The 19,737-nt window shown below is 33.7% G+C and overlaps 1 protein-coding gene across 1 annotated transcript; it reads left to right on the forward strand.

The window, feature by feature from the left end:
- The first annotated feature begins 11,809 nt into the window (after positions 1–11,809).
- LOC120092571 (putative sugar phosphate/phosphate translocator At1g48230) lies at positions 11,810–18,030 on the forward strand. The gene is made up of 10 exons (XM_039050700.2): positions 11,810–12,149; positions 12,503–12,802; positions 12,989–13,096; positions 13,456–13,487; positions 13,592–13,642; positions 14,169–14,230; positions 14,321–14,582; positions 14,750–15,015; positions 15,105–15,199; positions 17,518–18,030. The coding sequence occupies exons 2-10, from the start codon at positions 12,719–12,721 to the stop codon at positions 17,683–17,685; spliced, it is 1,128 nt and encodes a 375-aa protein (XP_038906628.2). The 5' UTR covers positions 11,810–12,149; positions 12,503–12,718; the 3' UTR covers positions 17,686–18,030.
- The last annotated feature ends 1,707 nt before the right edge of the window (positions 18,031–19,737 follow it).

Here is a 19,737-nt window from a genome sequence, read left to right on the forward strand (position 1 = left end):
TGAAATAAAGATGAACTTGTTGATGATGACAATAAACGGTGGATTCTTATGACTCGTCAAAAGAGAAGAAACTCGAGTTACACCTATAAAGAATCGCACTCCTATAAAGTTGCAAAAGAGAAAACCTTCCCTACTGCTTATGTTAAAACTTTCCACGACCCGCCTCATGGTATCCATGTTGAAAGAGATAAATTGAACAAGTATGATCGCCCTCTATTGGGATGTACTATTAAACCAAAATTGAGATTATCTGTTGAGAATTATGATAGAGCAATTTATGAATGTCTACACGGTGGACTTAATTTTACCAAAGATGATGAAAACATGAATTCCCAACCATTTATGCATTGGAGAGACCGTTTCCTATTTTGTGCGGAAGAATTTTATAAATCATAGGCTGAAACAGGTGAAATCAGGGACATTATTTGAATACTACTGCAGGTATATGCGAATAAATGATGAGATGAAAAAGGGTTGTATTTACCAGAGAAATGAGAGTTCCTATCGTAATGCATGACTACTTAATAGGTGGATTCACTGCAAATACTAGCTTGGCTCATTATTGTCGAGATAACGGTCTACTTTTTTACATTCACTGTGCAACGAATGTCGTTATTGATAAATAGAAGAATCATGGTATGAACTTTCAATAAGAGCCTTTAGAATGCGAATCGATTGGTGCTTCTATCTTTGAAAGGAGTCCCTCATGTTCAACTGGTCCAATAAAAGCCTAAGCCTTCGATAATAAATAGGATAACACACTTCTTTCTTGATTTTACCCATAAGTTAAGGCATATTCTTCATGTTGTAACTGAAAGAAAGGTGGAGAATCAAGATGACTTATGGTAAATATCTTTAACGGTCTTCGAATGCCAATGCATCGCGGACCCATATATATCGTCCGTTAATACATGACCAATTATTGTTTGGATAAAAATTCTTTTCAGAATCATCCTATTTCCAAAACTCACTGAAATCCCTCAAATGGTTCCACAATCGGTTCTACGTACAACAATGTGTTGAACTACTTCAACAAGTCCTCCTATAAGATATCCAACAAGCGAACGGATTCGGTCAACTGCGAGGAAGGTAATAAAAAAGGAAAGAGGATGAGTTCTTTTTTCTTTTATCATTTAGAGCCTAGGAGCCTATTGGGGTTGATGCCCTAAAGTCTCGTGTCCTGTAGTTTGTAAACAATTTGTACGAAAGCTTGTGTTGTATAATATATGACATTTACTTCACATCTTGTTTTTTGCTCAATTGCCTGATTTATTTGCTTTACCACAAACCAATAAACTTAAAATCCTTGGTTATCTATATGTAACTCAAGCATGTATGTGGTGACATACAAGTGGATCGTGTCTTGAGTGATAACCAAAATGGTCTGTAGTATATGGATATAGGAGGAAAACCTTATCCTAGTAACGCTACGGATCAGGCTCGCTTTGTGGAATGGTCACAAGTGTTGTGACTTGTCACAGATGGTCTGATCCTGGTCATTCGTGTCAGGGACATGCGAACGGAGGCGTCCTATACAAAGAGTTTCTATAAGACTTGACCACGAAGTGTTAACGTCTCGTTATATAACACCGTTCATGATAGAGACTTCACTTCACTAGGATGACTATAAGTAACATGACCTTAATCTTGAGTGAGTTAAGAACTCCTGCCATTGGGCCGGTCCTTTGATTTGTATGGGTGCGAGTAGCCAGGTCGCTGATTCAAACCTACCATTTTGAGGATTCGTCTGATTTGGGAGCTGGGAACTCAACTACACAAGATGGAATTCACTCCTTCCCCGAGTAGGAGTAAGTAGATAGATAGCTCCCTTAAGGGCTGATTTCGGGGTTTGAACGATGTGGCGCCACACACATTCTCTTGGCCCGAGAGGTGTTCACACATAGTTGGACTATGTTGTATTGTTCATTAGAGGAATCAGTGGTACTTAAGAAGTGAGATGTAATTACAAGGGCAAAATGGTAATTTAACCCAGCTGTACTTACGAGCATCTGTGAAGAGTCATCGTACTCATGATTGGTTATATTCGATGGACAAAAAAATATATCTGTGATAAGAAGAGTTCAGATGTTGGTCTTTAGTGGAATGCCTGACAGTTAACGGATGGTGGATCTCGTGGCTAAAGAGTTTAGTCAGCTATTCACGGACCGTTGGAGCTTTAAGCCACAGGTCCATTAGGTCCCCTGGGTAGCTTGGATAAAGTCATGAATCAATATTTGGGTTAATTTGAAATGTTCAAATTGACAAAAGAAAGTTCGATTATATATGATATAATTGAACTGGTTAATTATATATGATATAATTGGCTAAATGTATGAGATACATTATTTTTGGAGAAAATTAGATATAAATATGATTTATATCAAGTAGAGGAGAAATTACTATAGTAGATATGTGATATCAAACTATAGGGTAAAAATATGCTATGATTATATTTATTAATAATTTAATTGGTTATTATATGATAATTAACCTAAAATCTCTCTCGGACGTGCGTTAGTGGGAAATCAACGTCGGTTATTGTAACCGAAGAATAAAAATGAAATTTGGTTTCATTTTGAAAAGTTTGAAAAAAGGTCGGAAGGTTTTGCGTTGGTGTGGAAATGTAAATGATCGCTTAAGTCGAGAGCCTATACGATAGTCGCTCAGCGCCTAAACGATCGCATACCTCACACCTAAATGATTGCCTACTAGCGCCTAAATGATCACACACTAGTTCCTAAACGATCGGTTAGCTTTCCAAAACGATCATATAGTGTGTCGTGTTTGCTAAACAATCGCCCACCTTTTTCTAAACGACCGTTCAGTAAAACCTACACGATTATGTAGTTTCTTCTAAGCGATAGCTTTAGATTCTCTTCCACTTGCTTATCTACACGGTCAGTTCTTCCTCTTACCTCTACCAAACTCACTAAATACCACGCTTTGGGTTCTCACTCCGAGAATACCTAGGGCTCCTTTTTGGTGGTGTCGTCCCCGCTGTGTTTGTTTGTTTGCGGTTGTTTGGTGGTAACCAACGTATCTACTGGGAATTTGTTGATCGGGTAAAGGTCTTCCGCTACGTTGAGTTCCATAGCTTGAAGAATATCTTCAACTGGTATGAGAACTCTATCCCTTGTTATTTTTTTGTTCAAAGCATGTTGTTAATGACTGTTTGTTTGCATAACTGTGCATTTGAATGTATATGGTGTATTTCGGTCACGGTGAAATTGGAGCGATCCGAACGCACTCATGGAACTCTACGTTAAGAGATCCTTCAGAGCCATACGAGATGAAAGTCTCATACACGGTTTTGAATGGGTGAAAGAAGTGAGGAATCCTCTTTTTGACTCTAACTTTCCCCCTCCAATTATTGTTTTTCTTTATGTTACTTAGAAAGTTATTGCTTCAGCTTTAGCCATTCGAATTTAGAAAGGAAAGAAGAAGATTGTTGGGGTTAATGCCCTAAAGTCTCGTGTCCTGTAGTTTGTAAACAGTTTATACGAATGCTTCTGATGTTTTATTTACTTCACTTCTTGATTTTGCTCATATGGATGTTTTATTTTTTTTAACACAAATCAATAAACTAAAATCTCTTGTCGTCTTTATGTAGCTTAAGCATGTATGTGGTGACATACAAGTGGATCATGTCTTAAGTGATAACCAAAATGGTCTATAGTATATGGATATAGGAGGGAAACCTTATCCTGGTAACGTTAAGGATGCGGCCCACTTTGTGGAATAGTTACAAGTGTTGTGACTTGTCACAGATGGTCTGATCTTGATCATTCGTGTAAGAGACATGCGAGCGGGGGCGTCCTATACAAAAAGTTTGTATAAGACCTGACCATGAAGTGTTAATGTCTCGTTATATAACACCGTTCATGACAGAGACTTCACTCCACTAGGATGATCATAGGTAACATGACCTCAATCCTGAGTGAGTTGGGAAATCCTGCCATTGAGGGCGGTTCTTTGATTTGCATGGGTGCGAGTGGCTAGACTGCCAACTCAATCTTACCATTTTGGGGATTCGTCTAATTCGGGAGCTGGGAACTCAACTATACAAGATGGAATTCACTCCTTCCCCGATGCAGGGTAAGTAGATAGATAGCTTTCTTAAGGGCTAATTCCAGGTCTTGAACGATGTGGCGCCACACACCTTCTCATGGCTCGATAGGTGTTCACACATAGTTGGACTCTGTTGTATTGTTCATTAGATGGATCAGTGGTACTTAAGGAGTGAGATGTAACTACAGGGGCAAAACGGTAAATTGGCCAGTTGTACTTACGAGCATCTGTGAAAGGTCATCGTACTCATGATTGGTTATATCTGATGGACATAGAAATATATCTGTGGTAAGAAGAGTTCAGCTGTCGATCTTTAGTGGAATGTCTGGCAGTTAACGGATGGTGGATCTCATGGCTAAAAAGTTTAGTCAGCTATTCATGTACCATTGGAGCTTCGAGTCATAGGTCCATAAGGTCCCTGTGGTAGCTTGGATATAAGTTGAGAATCAGTTTTTGGGTTAGTTTGAAATGTTCAAATTGACAAGAGGAAGTTTGATTATATATGATATAATTGAACTGGTTAGTTATATATGATATGATTGACTAAATGTATGAGATACATTATTTTGGAGGAAATTGGATATAAATATGATTTATATCATATAGAGGAGAAAATACTATAGTTGATATATGATATCAAACTATAGGTTAAAAATATAATATGATTATATTTATTAATTTATTAATTGGGCGGTTATGAGATAATTGGCTGAAGTTTTCTCTGAATTCGTGCGATAGTGGAAAGTTCAATTCAGTTATAGTAACTGAAGAATAAAATTAAAATAGTTTTCATTTTGCAAAAGACACGCTAAAATCGTTCACGGTGTAAAAGTCTTGTATCGCTTAGTATTGAGAGCCTATACGATAGCACCCGCCTACTAAACAATCGCACACTCGTGTTTCCTAAATGATCGCCCACGATTTTTTAAATGATCGCTTACCTTTACTAGACGATCGCTTAGCGCTTGAGCGTGCTAAAGGATCGCTTACCTTTCCATAGACGGTCACTTAGCAATTACTACACGATCGTGTACCCCTCTTTAAACGATCAAACACCCGACTATACGATAGTCTTCCCTTTCTCCCACTTGCTTGTTTGTAGTACACGATAGCTTTTCCTCCTCCCCTCTACCAATTCCATCAAAGTCCACCATTTGGATTCTCACTCCGAGAATACTGAGGGCTTCAAGTGGTGGTGTCGTCCCCGTTCGCTGTTGTTCGTGTAAACGACCGTGGTGTTGATAGGTGATTGCTTGTTGGGTAAGAAAGAGCGAGAGGAGTTCGTTCACGATAAGACCGAGATTTCTGAAGAAAGTCTCTTAGTCTCTCATATTGTATCTTTTAAAGTATGCCAGTAATTAGTGTTTCTAATGCATATCTGTATGTTAAAATGTACATGTAAAAATTTTGTTACGATGAATTGGAAATATCCGCTTCCGCTCATAGGTACTTTTGTATAAGAGATCCTTTAGTGGAAACTAAAGTTTGTCTATGAGGAAGACGAAGACTTTCCTCAACCCAGGAAATAGGTGACACTAGCAGAGTTCCTTTCAAAGAACTTCTATAACCACTGTTAAAAGAAAGAACAAGAAGTTATTGTGTGAAAGGAATTGAATCCTAGCGGAAGTGTGTGATTGCTTTCTTTAATTTCTTGAAATAATTAAACACAAGTAAACAAGAAAAAATTTAAGAACCATACAGTTGCCGATACATGATCATGGTGAAATCTCCTTTTGAATCTTGGTGTCTCTAATAACTTGTAGAAATACAAGTTATTTAGTCTTTTACTTAGAATAATGAGGATTAGAATGTAGAATATGCATCAATCTTACTAAGAATTCATGTTTGAAATGATGCTTGCGCTAAAGTACGCTAAGACTGGCCGCTGACCGCATGTCGTGAGTTTTATTGCGCCAAAGTGTTTATTTTACAATTGACCGTAGAATCTATCGTATGCGTTGATCTTCCACCCAATGAACAAATAGTTGATCGCATCCCTAGAGATATTTGAGCCTGTGCCAGCGAATCTTCTATCAAATCCTCAGAATGTTGACCATGGTTGCAGTGTTGACATCTCACCTACTGCGTCAAAAAGGACGATTTATTAGAGTGGGAGTCCTAAAATTGTTAGCGCATGACTCTATAAATAGAGCCTTGGTGCCCACGAAAAAAGATATATCAGAGACAATTAGAGCTTTGTCGGTGTATTACAGATAGGTACTATGTCATAATTAGAGCTTTGTCGGTGTATTCCATACCCAAACTTCAACCTGATTTTTAGTTAGAGCTTTGTCGGAGTAAGAGTCTGAGAGGGCCTTCTCCGTTTCACACGATCATTTTATCACCCGTAGCCTCGACACTCATCTGTTGGAAGTAAGAAATTGCTGGCAACTGCCCTTATCCCTTCACTGCTCGACTTTGTTGTATTACGTTTTGTTTTAAGAGATTAATAATTTTGTAAACAACAACTCCATTTCTATCTATATATTACCATGTATATTTCCATCGTCTTCTTTATCTCTATTTTTACTTTTTCTTTCATCATTAGTAGCTAATTTTCACGGGGTAAGGGGGAAGATTAATGTTATGAACTAAGTTGAACCGTTAAGGGTTAAATCTGTTTGCTTAATGTATGAGTATTTAAATGCTTGCTTATGATCATTCAATGAGTCAAGTAGCTATAACAAACTGCCCGAGAGGATGAGTAGTTGTGGATCTCATTAAGCAAAGTAAGAAGTGATTCTAGAGATAGAAATAACCTCATGCTCAAAACAACATCATTCATACGTCATAGAAATATGATAAGTGTGGCTAGTCATGAATTTGAACATGATAAATTATATTAAATCCTTAAACTCGACCAGATGGGGTTTAATCATATTTGAAAAATGTGACAGAAATGTGTCCATCTCCGAAGGACTTAGTGTTTGAATTAATTGAAGGTGCCTGTTCTTCATGGCCTAGGAAAGGTCAGCTGCCTATAGTCGTGCTTAGTGTAAAGTATGCCTTCTCCATAAGATTGGAATTGCAAATTGGTGCACTTCATCTCATAAGTCAGTGCTTTCTGTTTCTCTTGGTACTTTGTTCTACCAAATTGGGGCACAAGCTCAGTTTAATTATGAGGCATTTGTTTTGAATAAGATAAAATGGCACATTGGGTCAAAAGTCCTTCATTTGCCCACTACCCTCGATTGATCTGTGGCATTTTGTTATCCCAGAAACCTAATATGATCACATCTACTAAACTTATTGGCTCTCCTCCTAGTCTTTTCACTATTCATCCTAAACTCTTGCAAGGCCACCATGTTCCCAACATTAATACCACCACCATGATTCTTATATTGATGGCCTCAGACAAGCTTTAATTGAATCTTCATTTGGCAGTCATATGCTTCAACTGTCATCAAATGAGCCTCGTGACATTGACAACATGGTACAGAAACTTCAGGAACGTAAAGCTTAGATTGATGAAGTGCTATGGGTGATGCAGACTGTTTTGTCCAGATCTAGTAGAGGTTCCTCTTCTCAAAGGCGAGATTGATTTTTCTTTTTTTTAAGCTAGAAAGGGGGAGACATGGAGTTGGATATTTGGAGGGGAACTCGATCTGTCTGTTTTTTGCTTTTGGTCTTAATGACTTTGGAGTTAGTTGTTTGATTGATTGTTTATGTTTGGTTTTGTTTGGCTGGATGAATGACTTAGTTTGTTTGCCTTGTATTGTAAAGATTTATGCTCATTCAGTTGTTACTATTGTTGTCTAGACTTTATTTCTAACAACTCTTATTTTGATGATTGATCATTGAATATTATGCCTTAAAAAATATCAGTCAAAGGGGAAGTTTGTGAGAGAATTGATGATTGTCTCTATATTTTTTTTCTAAGGAAATTTCTGGTGGTTTTGCAGTTGTCACAAATGAATTCTTAACATCTACCTTAGACATGATTTTTAAAATGAGAATTATGACTCTCATTTAGGACCGCCACATTTATTCATCGTGAGAGAGTGTCTTTATTCTTGCTAGCCGATTTGTGCAACATGGTGTTTTGATCTCTGCTTCTTTTATTTCGCCGTGTGTATCCTTTGATTGAATCGTTCAAGAACTTGAAGATAACTTCTTTTTTAGAGGGAGTTTAAGGCATCACTTAAGAGAAGAGATTTTCGGTTTTAGGGGGAACCTAAGACTTCATACTCGAGAAGGATTTCTCCATCTTAGGGAAGACCTAAGATTCGTCAATGAAAGAAGTTCACTGAGTTGCAAGGAAGACAATTAAGCAGGGAGGAGTCTTACACACTGTCATTGAAGTGTTCAACACTAATGTTATCACACTTAGGGAGAGTTAAAGTACAATTGAAAGGGAGTCTCACATCTAGGGGGAGCGTAGGTGACTTGTGAGTTGGGTTGTACACGAGTCACTGTAGTAGTCGGTGTATTACAGATAGGTACTATGTCATAATTGCTTAACTCTTTAATATTAGTGGATTATCTTTTCTGGGCACACTGTCCCCTAGACGTAGGTAGTTTATTGTCGAACTGGGTTACCAATTCCTGTATACCTTTACTTATTTTCTTATTGTTAGTATTTTGTTATTACAATACTTGTCAGTACTTTTCGTTTAACATCCATATTTTGAGTGACGAGTCATTCTATCATTTTTTTAATGATAATCTAAATATTGTCTAATATATGTGACATAAATTGTCGTCTCAAATGTCAATGGTAGAACTTCATTCAATTGTTAAATTCAAAGAGAGAGAGAAAAAAAAGCATGGTATGTGAAATTAACCTTTAATAGATAAAAACACAATAAATTAGGGCAATGTGTTGGATATCATTTATTTCAATTAGTTGACATGTGGAATTTGAGGTAAGATGAGTGATACTTTTGAATTCATTAATGCAGCATGGTGTGAGAATGAAAACAACCTATACATTACTTCAATAAATAACAAATACTTAATTGGGTCCATCTGTTAAACATCATTTGTTTCAATAGCCGACAGGTGAATTTTGTATGTATCATTTATTTCAATACTTACCATGTGGAAATGTGAAATATGCTTTTATGTTTTAGTTCAACAAAATATTTAAAGGTAGAAAAATTTAAATATCTGCTATGAATTGAAAGGATGGCATCACTTAAGAGAAGAGATTCTCGTGACATCAGTCTTAACAAATTGAGTTATATTGAACCTACTATGAATTGTTTAGTTGACGATTCAAATTGTATTTTATGTTTTTAAATTAGTTTGACAAACATGTGTTTTGACAAATAATTTAGATTTTGTTTTCAAAAATTGTTTTTCAAATTCTATGATATAAACCGTGTAAATTCTAAAAATAACATTTTTATGTTTTCAGTGTATTCAGATTTTGAGTTTTAAATTTTAAAATGCAGAGTTGTATTAAATAAAGATAAAAACATTTAGAAATACAATATTTTAGGTTATAAACTCGATTCATTATTTAAAGTTAAATATATGTATTGTGTAATGCATTATAAATAATATAATAAAACAAACTTTAAATTATAAGAAAAAAAATGATCCTTTAACATTAAAAGAGAATAAAAAAACTAAAAAAAAAAACTAACTAAGCTACAATTAATATAAAGATATCCTTATTAGTAACCTCATGAACTCGGGGTGATGAGCTTCTAACCAAATTGAGAATTTAGTTGACTTGTTTAGATGGTATCACGGATGTTAGTAGTATATTTTTTTTTCTTTTTTTTTTTTTTGAAAAAAAAACGAGATGTCCCTATTCAAGTTTTGAACTTATGGTTAGAGGAATCTTGAATCTTATAGTAAGAGCGTTATAGATTTTAGGTCACATTTACCCAAGTGAAACGTAATAAATTAAAAGTAATATTAATTTGAAAAGTGGGTCACATTTGATTGTGTTTAGTGTTATTTACTTGTGTTTTATACATATACTAACATATGGGACTCACTTCCAAATATGTAATAAAAAGACGTAATTCGTTTGAGGAGCGGAGGGCGATTAAACCGATTTTCGTCTAGAAATCACGTTGTCGTTATCACTATCGTTAATGTTATTGTTACAATATGAGAAATATGAATACATCACATCACTGTTATTGTTACCGTTTGATTCTAAACGGTAATAGTAAATATGATAGATTTATAATTCTAAGTAAGCGTGATAAAAAAAATAATCAAATTATGTTTGCAATCGTGACCCATTACAATTGATTTATCAATGGAATTCCATTACGATTACACAATTTTCACTACCAATTGGTAAATGTGACCTTATTCCAATCAATTTTTTTTTTACTTCTCTTTCTCTATTTCTGAGAGTTTGTATCCCTTAGTACTTTTATCATTCTCATATAGAAAAGTTTAATTCTTTTATACATATTGTAAATAATTAGGTTTGAGTTAGATTTTATTTTAGGAAATTTTCAAAAATAGAAAAATAAATGACCTATTTATACAAAATAGAAAAAATTAATATTCTTTGATAGAGACTGAAGCTATCAGTATCTACCGATGATAGAAATGAATAGAAGTCTATCATTGATACTATGTGATAGACATTGACAGAAGTCTATGACTGTCTATCTATGCGTTTTTTTGCTATTTCTAAAAATAGTTTGACATTTTTTCTATGTATGAAAAATTTTCTTTTATTTTTATTATTGAATGAACATGCTGGACAAAGTGAGCTTAGCTCAATCGTAAATGACATGACTTTCTTTTCTATAAGTTGAAGGTTTGATTTCCTATTTTCACAATTGCTGTACCAAAAAGAAGAATGAAAATCTTGACTCGAGAAAAAAAAAAGTGTTTCTCAACTAACTCGATTTCAACCAATCATAAAACCACTTAAACCTAACCAAATATATCCAAATTCTAATTTATTTTATACTTTGGAAAATCCAGCTGAGGAACAAATATACAAACTACATGAGTTGATCTTATAAATATATTTTTACATCATATGGGTTTAATCAATTTATCAATTTAGTCCTTAAAAATTTTGAGAATTGTTTTGATAGGTCTAAATCTAAAAAAAAAGAAAAAAAAAAAAGTCTAATAGATCAATGAGCTTTTATGTCTAATAAATTTATAAATTTTAAAGTGTCTAATAAATTCTTAAAATTACATTCTCATGTTAAATAATTAAACCTTTGTCATAAGGTGAGAAGTCAATTTTATATCTAATAAATCCATATATTTAATAACATGTAAAAACTTCATAACATAAGGTGGAAAGTTAAAAAAAAAAAAAATCATTAAATTAAACTCATCTTAAAGTTTGAAAATTTAATGAATGGATTGTGAAATATTATACATTGTGAATTACTTAAATGACATTGATTGCTATTAAATATCATTATATTAATTTAAATTATGATTCAGTATTTTGGAGATGATCATTATATTTAATTTTAATTTATTATCAAATTTTAAGCGAAAATTGGTTAATTTCATTCATTTTTCATCGTTTAAAGATACGACTCTTGAATTATCAAAATATTTGTCATGTCATTCAATAAAGAAATAGAATAATCTACTTAAAAAAAATAAAAACTATTACAATAATGAAATTTTAAAAAAATAATCTTTTCGATAAAAAATTTGAAAGGATTGCAACATTATTTTTTTAAAAAAAAAATTAATTGAATTGAGGTCTATCTTTATTCTAAAAATTAATTTCTTGAAACTCAAAATCACATGTGGATAATATTTTAAAGGTCCATTTTGGCAAAAAAAAAAAAAAAAGAAAAGAAAAAAAGAAAAAAAAAATTGAGGCAGGAAAAAAAATATTGTATTCTCTGTTTTTGTATCTTCGAAATCCAGAAGCCATTAATGCACTTTTTACAGCATACGGATCCACCAGTTCTTCACCCACCAGAGACGCCATTAACTCTCTCTTCCTCACTCCTCTCCAGTCTCCATTCTCTTCCTCCATTTTTGCACTGACCCAGTTCTCCATTTCCCCCAATTTCTCCATCTGCATCCTCTTCTTTCTCACCGCCGAGTAGGGTTTATTGCTACTGTTCTGCATTTTTCTTCTTTCAGATTCCCGCCTACGCCTCGATCCCGTTGTTTTGGTAACTCCCTCTTCTTCCTTCTTTCGTCTTTCATCGCGTTTTGCTGTGTGGTGTGTTTTCTTGATGTCCTGCCTGTTGCATTTTAATTTCCGTCACTTGTTTTTGCTGCATTCTTTCACATCTACTCGAATTTGGGTTCTGTTTGTGTTTCCCACTTAGATCACTTTTGCATCACATATGAGTTATCCCCTGACTTTGGTTCTTGTTCATGATTCATTCTTATTGTTGTGGTTGATTTATGATTTTAGCAAATCGTGTTGGTTCTTAACTCTCAATGTCTTTTCTATGGATAGATTGTAATGTATCTGGGGTTTTGTTTGTTCTTTTCTTTAATTATGGGGTTTGTTTTTTAGGTGCTGTCCTGTATGGATATACAGTACAGTATGCATTGCACCTGTCGGTTTAACCAATAAACCCTGTTGTATAGCCTAGAAGATGAAATTCGACTGCAGGGTTTTGATAGAAGATGCCTCTATCTTCAGATCATAGACAGAGGTGGTAAAGATAGTTTAGTTTTAGAGACGGAACTCACCTGTTAGATCAGCCAGCGAAAGTTTTTATTCGCCAAAATGATCAACAGACCACTTGTGCTCACTTACCTGTATCTTCTCATCTACATTTTGCTGTCATCTGGAGTTATTTTGTACAACAAGGTATTTTGACATCGGTTTTTCCTCTTTATTGATCAGATTTAAAATTTAGTCCAGTTTTCATTATTGATTTAACTATTTCAGATCTTAATTTAAGGTATAACCATACTTAATGCTTAGTTGTTGGCTTTCTGCTGCGATTTAATTCTCATTAGATGCTTATTTCTATATGCTCTTCTAATATTGCAGTGGGTGCTCTCCCCAAAATATTTCAATTTTCCTTTGCCTATTACACTTACAATGATTCATATGGGGTTTTCTGGTGCTGTTGCATTTTTTCTTGTTCGTGTGTTCAAGGTATGGTTTTACTTGAACTCAATATCTGAGTTTTAGGGGCTTTCTTCAATTCACTGGTTGTTCTTTGTCAAATTCAATTCCCTTGGTACAGAGATGGTTGTTAAATGGGGTGTTAGTAACTGTCCCTTGTCTTCCTTAGAGGTAGCCTCTTTTTAGCATATTTGGTGGATAAGTATTAGAAAGTTCTACACAATTTTCAGTCTGTGACAACTAGTAATGTCCAGCAGGCAGCAATGCTTCAATATAAAGTTCTTGTGTGTTTTGGATTGCACACTTCATTCGTTTTCCATCCCTCAGTTAATCTATTCTTTTCCAAATTTGAGTAGCTAGAGTAATTAATGTTGATCCCAAATCTGCAGGTTGTATCTCCCGTCAAAATGACTTTTGAAATGTAAGTTCTCTGAGAAATGAAAAGCTGCAGGATAATTGATTTTTGCAGAAATTCTGTGTAATTTCTATCTGTTTTTAATGTGTAATATCTTTTTTGTTGGACAGATATGCAACGTGTGTCATCCCAATTAGTGCATTTTTTGCGTCAAGTCTTTGGTAAGTAAAGTTGTAAAATTAGTTCTCTTGTAACAGTACATGGAAGAGTTCTTATTTAGAAGGGATGGATATCATTTTTGTTTTTTGTAAATGATGTTTATCTGATACGTTGGTTTCATGAATTATAATGTTCTATTGGTGATGGCTAATAAACTTTTACTTTTTATTTTATTTCTGTTTTTATTTCTAGCTCAAGCAAACGTGTCCACTCGTCTCATGCTTAGGCATTTTCTTGTGTCTTTCATTGGATAAGCTAGCATATATCTGAGGTTTTATGCAAATGTTACTAACTGGCTTTAATATGAAAAGGGTTTTTCTTTCTTTCTTTCTTTCTTTCTTTTCTTTTCTTTTTTTTTTTTTTTTTTTTTTTTTTTTTGTTTATTGGATATCCGTGAGTGCCCGGCCCAGCTTACGCGCACTTGATGTAATGATCTTCATACTATATTGTAAGATTGTTTGAGGACCAGTGCCCTGAGTGTCATGTTCACAATGGTTTATCACTAACTACTAAGTATTGGTATTTCAGGTTTGGTAACACTGCCTACTTACATATATCTGTGGCCTTCATTCAGATGCTTAAGGCTTTAAGTATGGTGGCTTAACTTCATATTTTTTCTTACTTCCAGAATGAGTCTCCTTAGAAATGTAAAATAACTAGATTTAAACTTGACATTTCAGTGCCAGTGGCCACATTTTTTATGGCTGTTGTGTGTGGTACCGACAAGTTAAGGTGTGACGTTTTCTTCAACATGGTGCTGGTCAGTGTTGGGGTTGTCGTTTCCTCATATGGAGAGATCCATTTTAATGTAGTAGGTACAGTTTACCAGGTCACGGGTATCTTTGCAGAGGCTCTCAGGCTGGTCTTGACGCAGGTCCTTCTGCAAAAGAAGGGTTTGACTCTAAATCCTATCACCAGCTTATATTACATTGCTCCATGCAGGTATAGTGTAGTATGATGTCTCTTGACTGGAAGTAGTTGTGTCATTGGGATTCTTAAGATTTTGTTATGATTAAATAATAACAATCTTTCATTGGGAAACGACATAAATGTTGCAAAGGCTAGAGTTTAATTTAATGGTGGTCAATTTTTGTGTTTGATACATGCAGTTTTGTTTTCCTGTTTGTTCCTTGGTACCTGTTGGAGAAGCCAGAGATGCAAGTTACTCAAATTCAGTTCAACTTCTGGATCTTTTTTTCGAACGCATTGTGTGCCTTGGCATTGAACTTCTCTATTTTCTTAGTAATTGGAAGAACTGGAGCAGTTACTATTCGAGTTGCTGGTGTTCTCAAGGACTGGATACTAATAGCCCTCTCAACAGTCATATTTCCCGAATCTACTATAACAGGGCTGAATATCATTGGCTATGCAATCGGTAATCCTTGTCAAGTGGAGGTTCTTTTTCCTATTATGTTTTACTAGTTTAACGTGATCTTCAATTTACCAATCCTTCTCTTGATGCAGCATTGTGTGGTGTTCTCATGTATAATTACATAAAGGTCAAGGATGTTCGTGCATCTCAATTATCTTCTGAAAGCATTCCAGACAGAATCATTAAGGTTGGGGTTCTCAGTTATTCATATCACATGGCTGTTTTAATACAAAGTAGTTTGGGTTCCTTCTCCACTGGATGCAATGTTTCATAGATTTTATGTGGTACTAAAAGTGTCAATCTTTTTAGGTGGGAAACAATTAGTTAGAAAATAAGTTAGGAGAGATGGGGAAGTAAGACATCAACCAGCGCAAAAAAAAAATTGATAATGCACCCCTCACAGATTCAACTCTAAGTATCAGCAAAATTCCTACGATTTCTTTCATTCACAATTCCAAAATTATAGCCACAACAGCTGATTCCCACAAGATTCTAGCTTTTCATTTGAAGTGGTATCCACATCAGAGCTGCTCCATTTACAGTCAAGTATATTCCTATGTTTAGAACTTGAGGCACAGAGATATAGCCTATAAAACAGATCATGTTCACGTAAGATAATATTCCCTTTTTGTACCGAGCATGACCAAATTTGTTTAAAGCTTATGTCAACGACATGGTAGTTTAAGTGCAGGAAATAACAGATTGCTTTGAATATCCCAGTTTGTATTACTTAGCCACATAATAAAGGAAAATGGCAGCATAATGATGGGTTCTTGGAATGAATATCAGGCGTACAAATTTCACCTAAAATAAGCATCCTTCAGAAAGATCTTTCTTTCTTATGGGCTTCCTGTTTCCAGATCCCTGAGTGCTGAGAGTTATGGTTTCTTGTATCTTGGTAAGCCTCTTGAGAAAGGTCTTTCTTTCACGTCAACTTCCTTGATCCGTAGGTTGGTTGAGAGGTTGAAGATTGCTATCCAACACCAATAGCTGGTTGAGTTATGGTTTCTTGTATCTTGGTAAGCCTCTTGAGAAAGGTCTTTCTTTCACGTCAACTTCCTTGATCCGTAGGTTGGTTGAGAGGTTGAAGATTGCTATCCAACACCAATAGCTGAAACAGAATGGTCAAATCTAGGATTTTTATAAATTATTTTTATTAAAATCCTAGTCGGTTAAGCCTCCTTTAAGTATCTATTTAGGTTCAGTGACTGTGGAAATATTCCATATTTCCTTGTCTGTTGTTTTTATAAGCTAGGAATAGGAGGTTGGAATTTTGCTAGAAGTTTAAAGTCTGTCGGAACTCGGAGAACATTACAGTTCTAGGTGCCGGAAGAAGTATTAATGTATCATATATTCGGCTGACTGTTATATTTTTCTTGTCGTCATTGTTGTCTGCATCATTCTTATAATATCTTTTGGAGCTTTAGTTTTTCTTTAGGCCAGATGTGTAGTATTTATTAAGGATAAGGGAAATTATGAACTGAACTCTTACCTGCTGCTTGATTCAGTTCATGATTTACATGGGAACGAGATGTATAAAATTGAAATTCCTAAGTATTGTTGGAAAAGAACAAAATTCCCGAGTATTTGATGGATTGTGTATCTTTTTAGCTTTGGGTGAGAACGTATTTGTTTTACAGTACTTGTCTATGGGATTCCTTCATTGTGAATTTTTTTGGTTAAATTAATAGAAAATTATGTTATTTTATAACCATGAAATAGAGGAACTAGACAAAAACATTACCTTAATGCCATCTCATATTTCGACTTGAAAGTTGATTGAGCTATATCTTATGCTAAATTTTAGGGGTTGCTGCAAGTTTTTGTTATATCATACATTGCAGTTCCGGCCTGGGAATTGTGCTTTATAGTTATAAATTGGTATTAGGTTACTGCCCAGTTACCTTGGTGATACTTGTAATTATAACTTTCCGCAGTGGCCCTCGTTCTAAAAAACTCATTTATGTAGATATTAATAAAGCTATGAAGATTTGTCAGGACCATTTATTAAATCTTTTGTTCTTTGATGTTTCCTTTTGTACCCTTCCGATGGAAAAGAATCCGGATAGTATAATATTCTCTGTTTCCTATATAAAACAAAGCAGTGACTTGTTTTTCGCCATTTTTTTAATGGGACACTTTTGCATCTTTAAACAAAAGACCTAGATTCTCTTGGCTAGTATTTAGAGGGTTGCTTTCTTCCCTTTCCCTTGGATGATTCTGGCAAGTAGATCTATGGATTTAACCTGTAAGACTAAACTATTAGACCGGAAATGATATGCAAACTTTAAGCATACTTGTCATTCTGATTACACTGACTAAAGTTTCAGAAATCTCATAGACCTTTTTGAGAGGTGACGATCTTGGTCAGTGTTGGAATGAACGCTGAAGAGTGTAACTTTACTTGCTTTCCTTTTTCATCTGCCGTGTAAAATTACTATCAGATTTGTTGCCTTCACCAATCTTCCAATATTTTCTTAACTGGAACTTTGATGCCTAGTACAGGACTGGAAGTTAGAGAAGAAGTCGTCGGATATATTCACTCCAAATATCAATGATGGCAATGGTGGAAATGGTTCGTCCGATATGAATGTCGATGAAGAGGCACCTTTACTTGCATCATCAAGGTTGTCGCATATCGGTCGCATGCAGGTTGGTAGTCACAATCAGTAGTGATATATAAATATGAATATGAATCAATAGGAAGGAAAAAAAAAGAAGTGAATAGGAAAATATTAAATGCAAGTTGTTTTGATATATAAAAGATGAGACGAGGTGTTTTGTAAGGTTTAGAAGGCAATTATGAATTCATTTGATTTTGTGGCTTGTCTCCTACATGGAATATAGATATTGGATTGGGACAGGGAGGCTTGTTATTGGCATATAACAATGGGCTCTTTATTTGAATGTAATACTTTAGGACAATTCTTTTAACCAAGTCATGTAATTGTATTCTTTGGATGAGCCAGACCTTTCATTTGGAGCAGTAAGTAAATTTTGCAGTCTTTGATCCATCAATACTATATAGTCCTTTAAAAAAAATATTTTACTTATTTATTTTTTAGGTCCCATTTAATAACCATTTGGTTTTTATTTTTTGTTTTTGAAAATTAAGCTTATTTTACTCACATTTCTACATCTTAAAGTACAATACTTGAATTCTTAGTTAAATTTTAAAAATAAAAATAACTTTTTGAAAGCTATTTTTTTCCCTCAAATTTCGGTTTTGTTTTTTAAACCATTGGTGAAAAGTGATAACAAAGAAAGAAATTTTGAGGTGAAAGTAGTGTTCATAGATTTAATTTTCATAAACAAAAATAAATGGTTATCAAAGGGATATCAAAATGCTTTGGGTATTCAAAATCTAGTCAAGATTTTGGATGTTTTTGTTTTTGTTTTTTTTAAATAAATGGGATCGAAGACTTAAAAGAAGATAAGTGAAAAGAAAAAAATTAATTAATTTCTAAAAGTGAAGGACATCGAATGAATGAAATGGCGGGATCTGAAAGTTCTAAATTTGGTTGGAGAGTTTAGATTTAAAGTTCTAAAAGATTTAACTAATAAAGTTCTAAATTTTGTAAAAGATTTAACTATATTTTAAATGAAATTAGTTTTGACTTTTGAAGTTTTATTTTAATTTTAAAATTACAAATTTAATCCTCTTAAGTTTGTGTTTAATTTATGCACTAAGATATTATTAACATTTAATTAAGTTTCTTACATATGATTTATAAACTAATTCGGTTCAAATGTGATTATAGCCTAAAAATTTGAAGTTTTTACTTGATAAAAATTAAAACTACTTTTTGATACGAAAAAAAAAATCACAGATAAGAAGAATGTCAAATTATTTATAGAGATGACAAAAAACAAAAAATTATCGACACTGATAGACTTCTATCAGTGGGCTTCTATCAACGTCTATCAGTGATAGTCTTGTATTAGTTTCTATCATTGATAGTATCAATGATAGACTTCCATCAATTTTTATCATTGATAGTTTCTATTAGTCTCTGTGAATGATAGATTTCTATTAGTTTCTAATATTGATAGAGACAAATAAATTTCTATAACCGTCTAACAATGATAGATTTATATCAGTTTATCATGGATAGACGTTGATAGACTTCTATCACCATCTATTTATGATGAACATTGATAATAATGTCTATCACAATTATAATTAAATTTTATTATTTGTGTAAATATATATTTTTTTATTTTTTTATTTTTGAAAAAAACTAAATTTAGTTGATGAATTTTTTCACAACATGAAATAAATTGTTAGAAAATTTAAAATATAGACTACATAGTTACTATTTTGTCACAAAGGTAGACATTAGGGAAATTCTTATAAATAAAAAAAATCTAAAAATATTTAGACTTTACAGTAAAAATGGCGTAAAATTTGAAAAGTACTTCTACTTTTAAAGCAAAAAGTGTAAATATTTTTAACTAATTTTTATATTTAAAAAGATCCTTTTACTTGAGTTCAACAATAACGATTAAAAAAATAGGGGAGGATGTGTAATAATTAAAGGAAAAAACTGTTATAAAATTATTGATGTATGTTCCATTAAATTAAATTCATAATTGTTGTTGTATATTTTAAAATCGGACATTATATTTTGTTGCGCTGTGTAAAACACTACTCATGTGATCAAACGGACATAATGAAAATCGGCAATTTTTAAAAAGAAAAATTTATACGAAATAGAAATTTAT

Source organism: Benincasa hispida, chromosome 1 (genome assembly GCF_027475165.1).
Source record: "Benincasa hispida cultivar pf3 chromosome 1, pf3_genome.v1.1, whole genome shotgun sequence".
NCBI classification, from domain to species: Eukaryota; Viridiplantae; Streptophyta; class Magnoliopsida; order Cucurbitales; family Cucurbitaceae; genus Benincasa; species Benincasa hispida.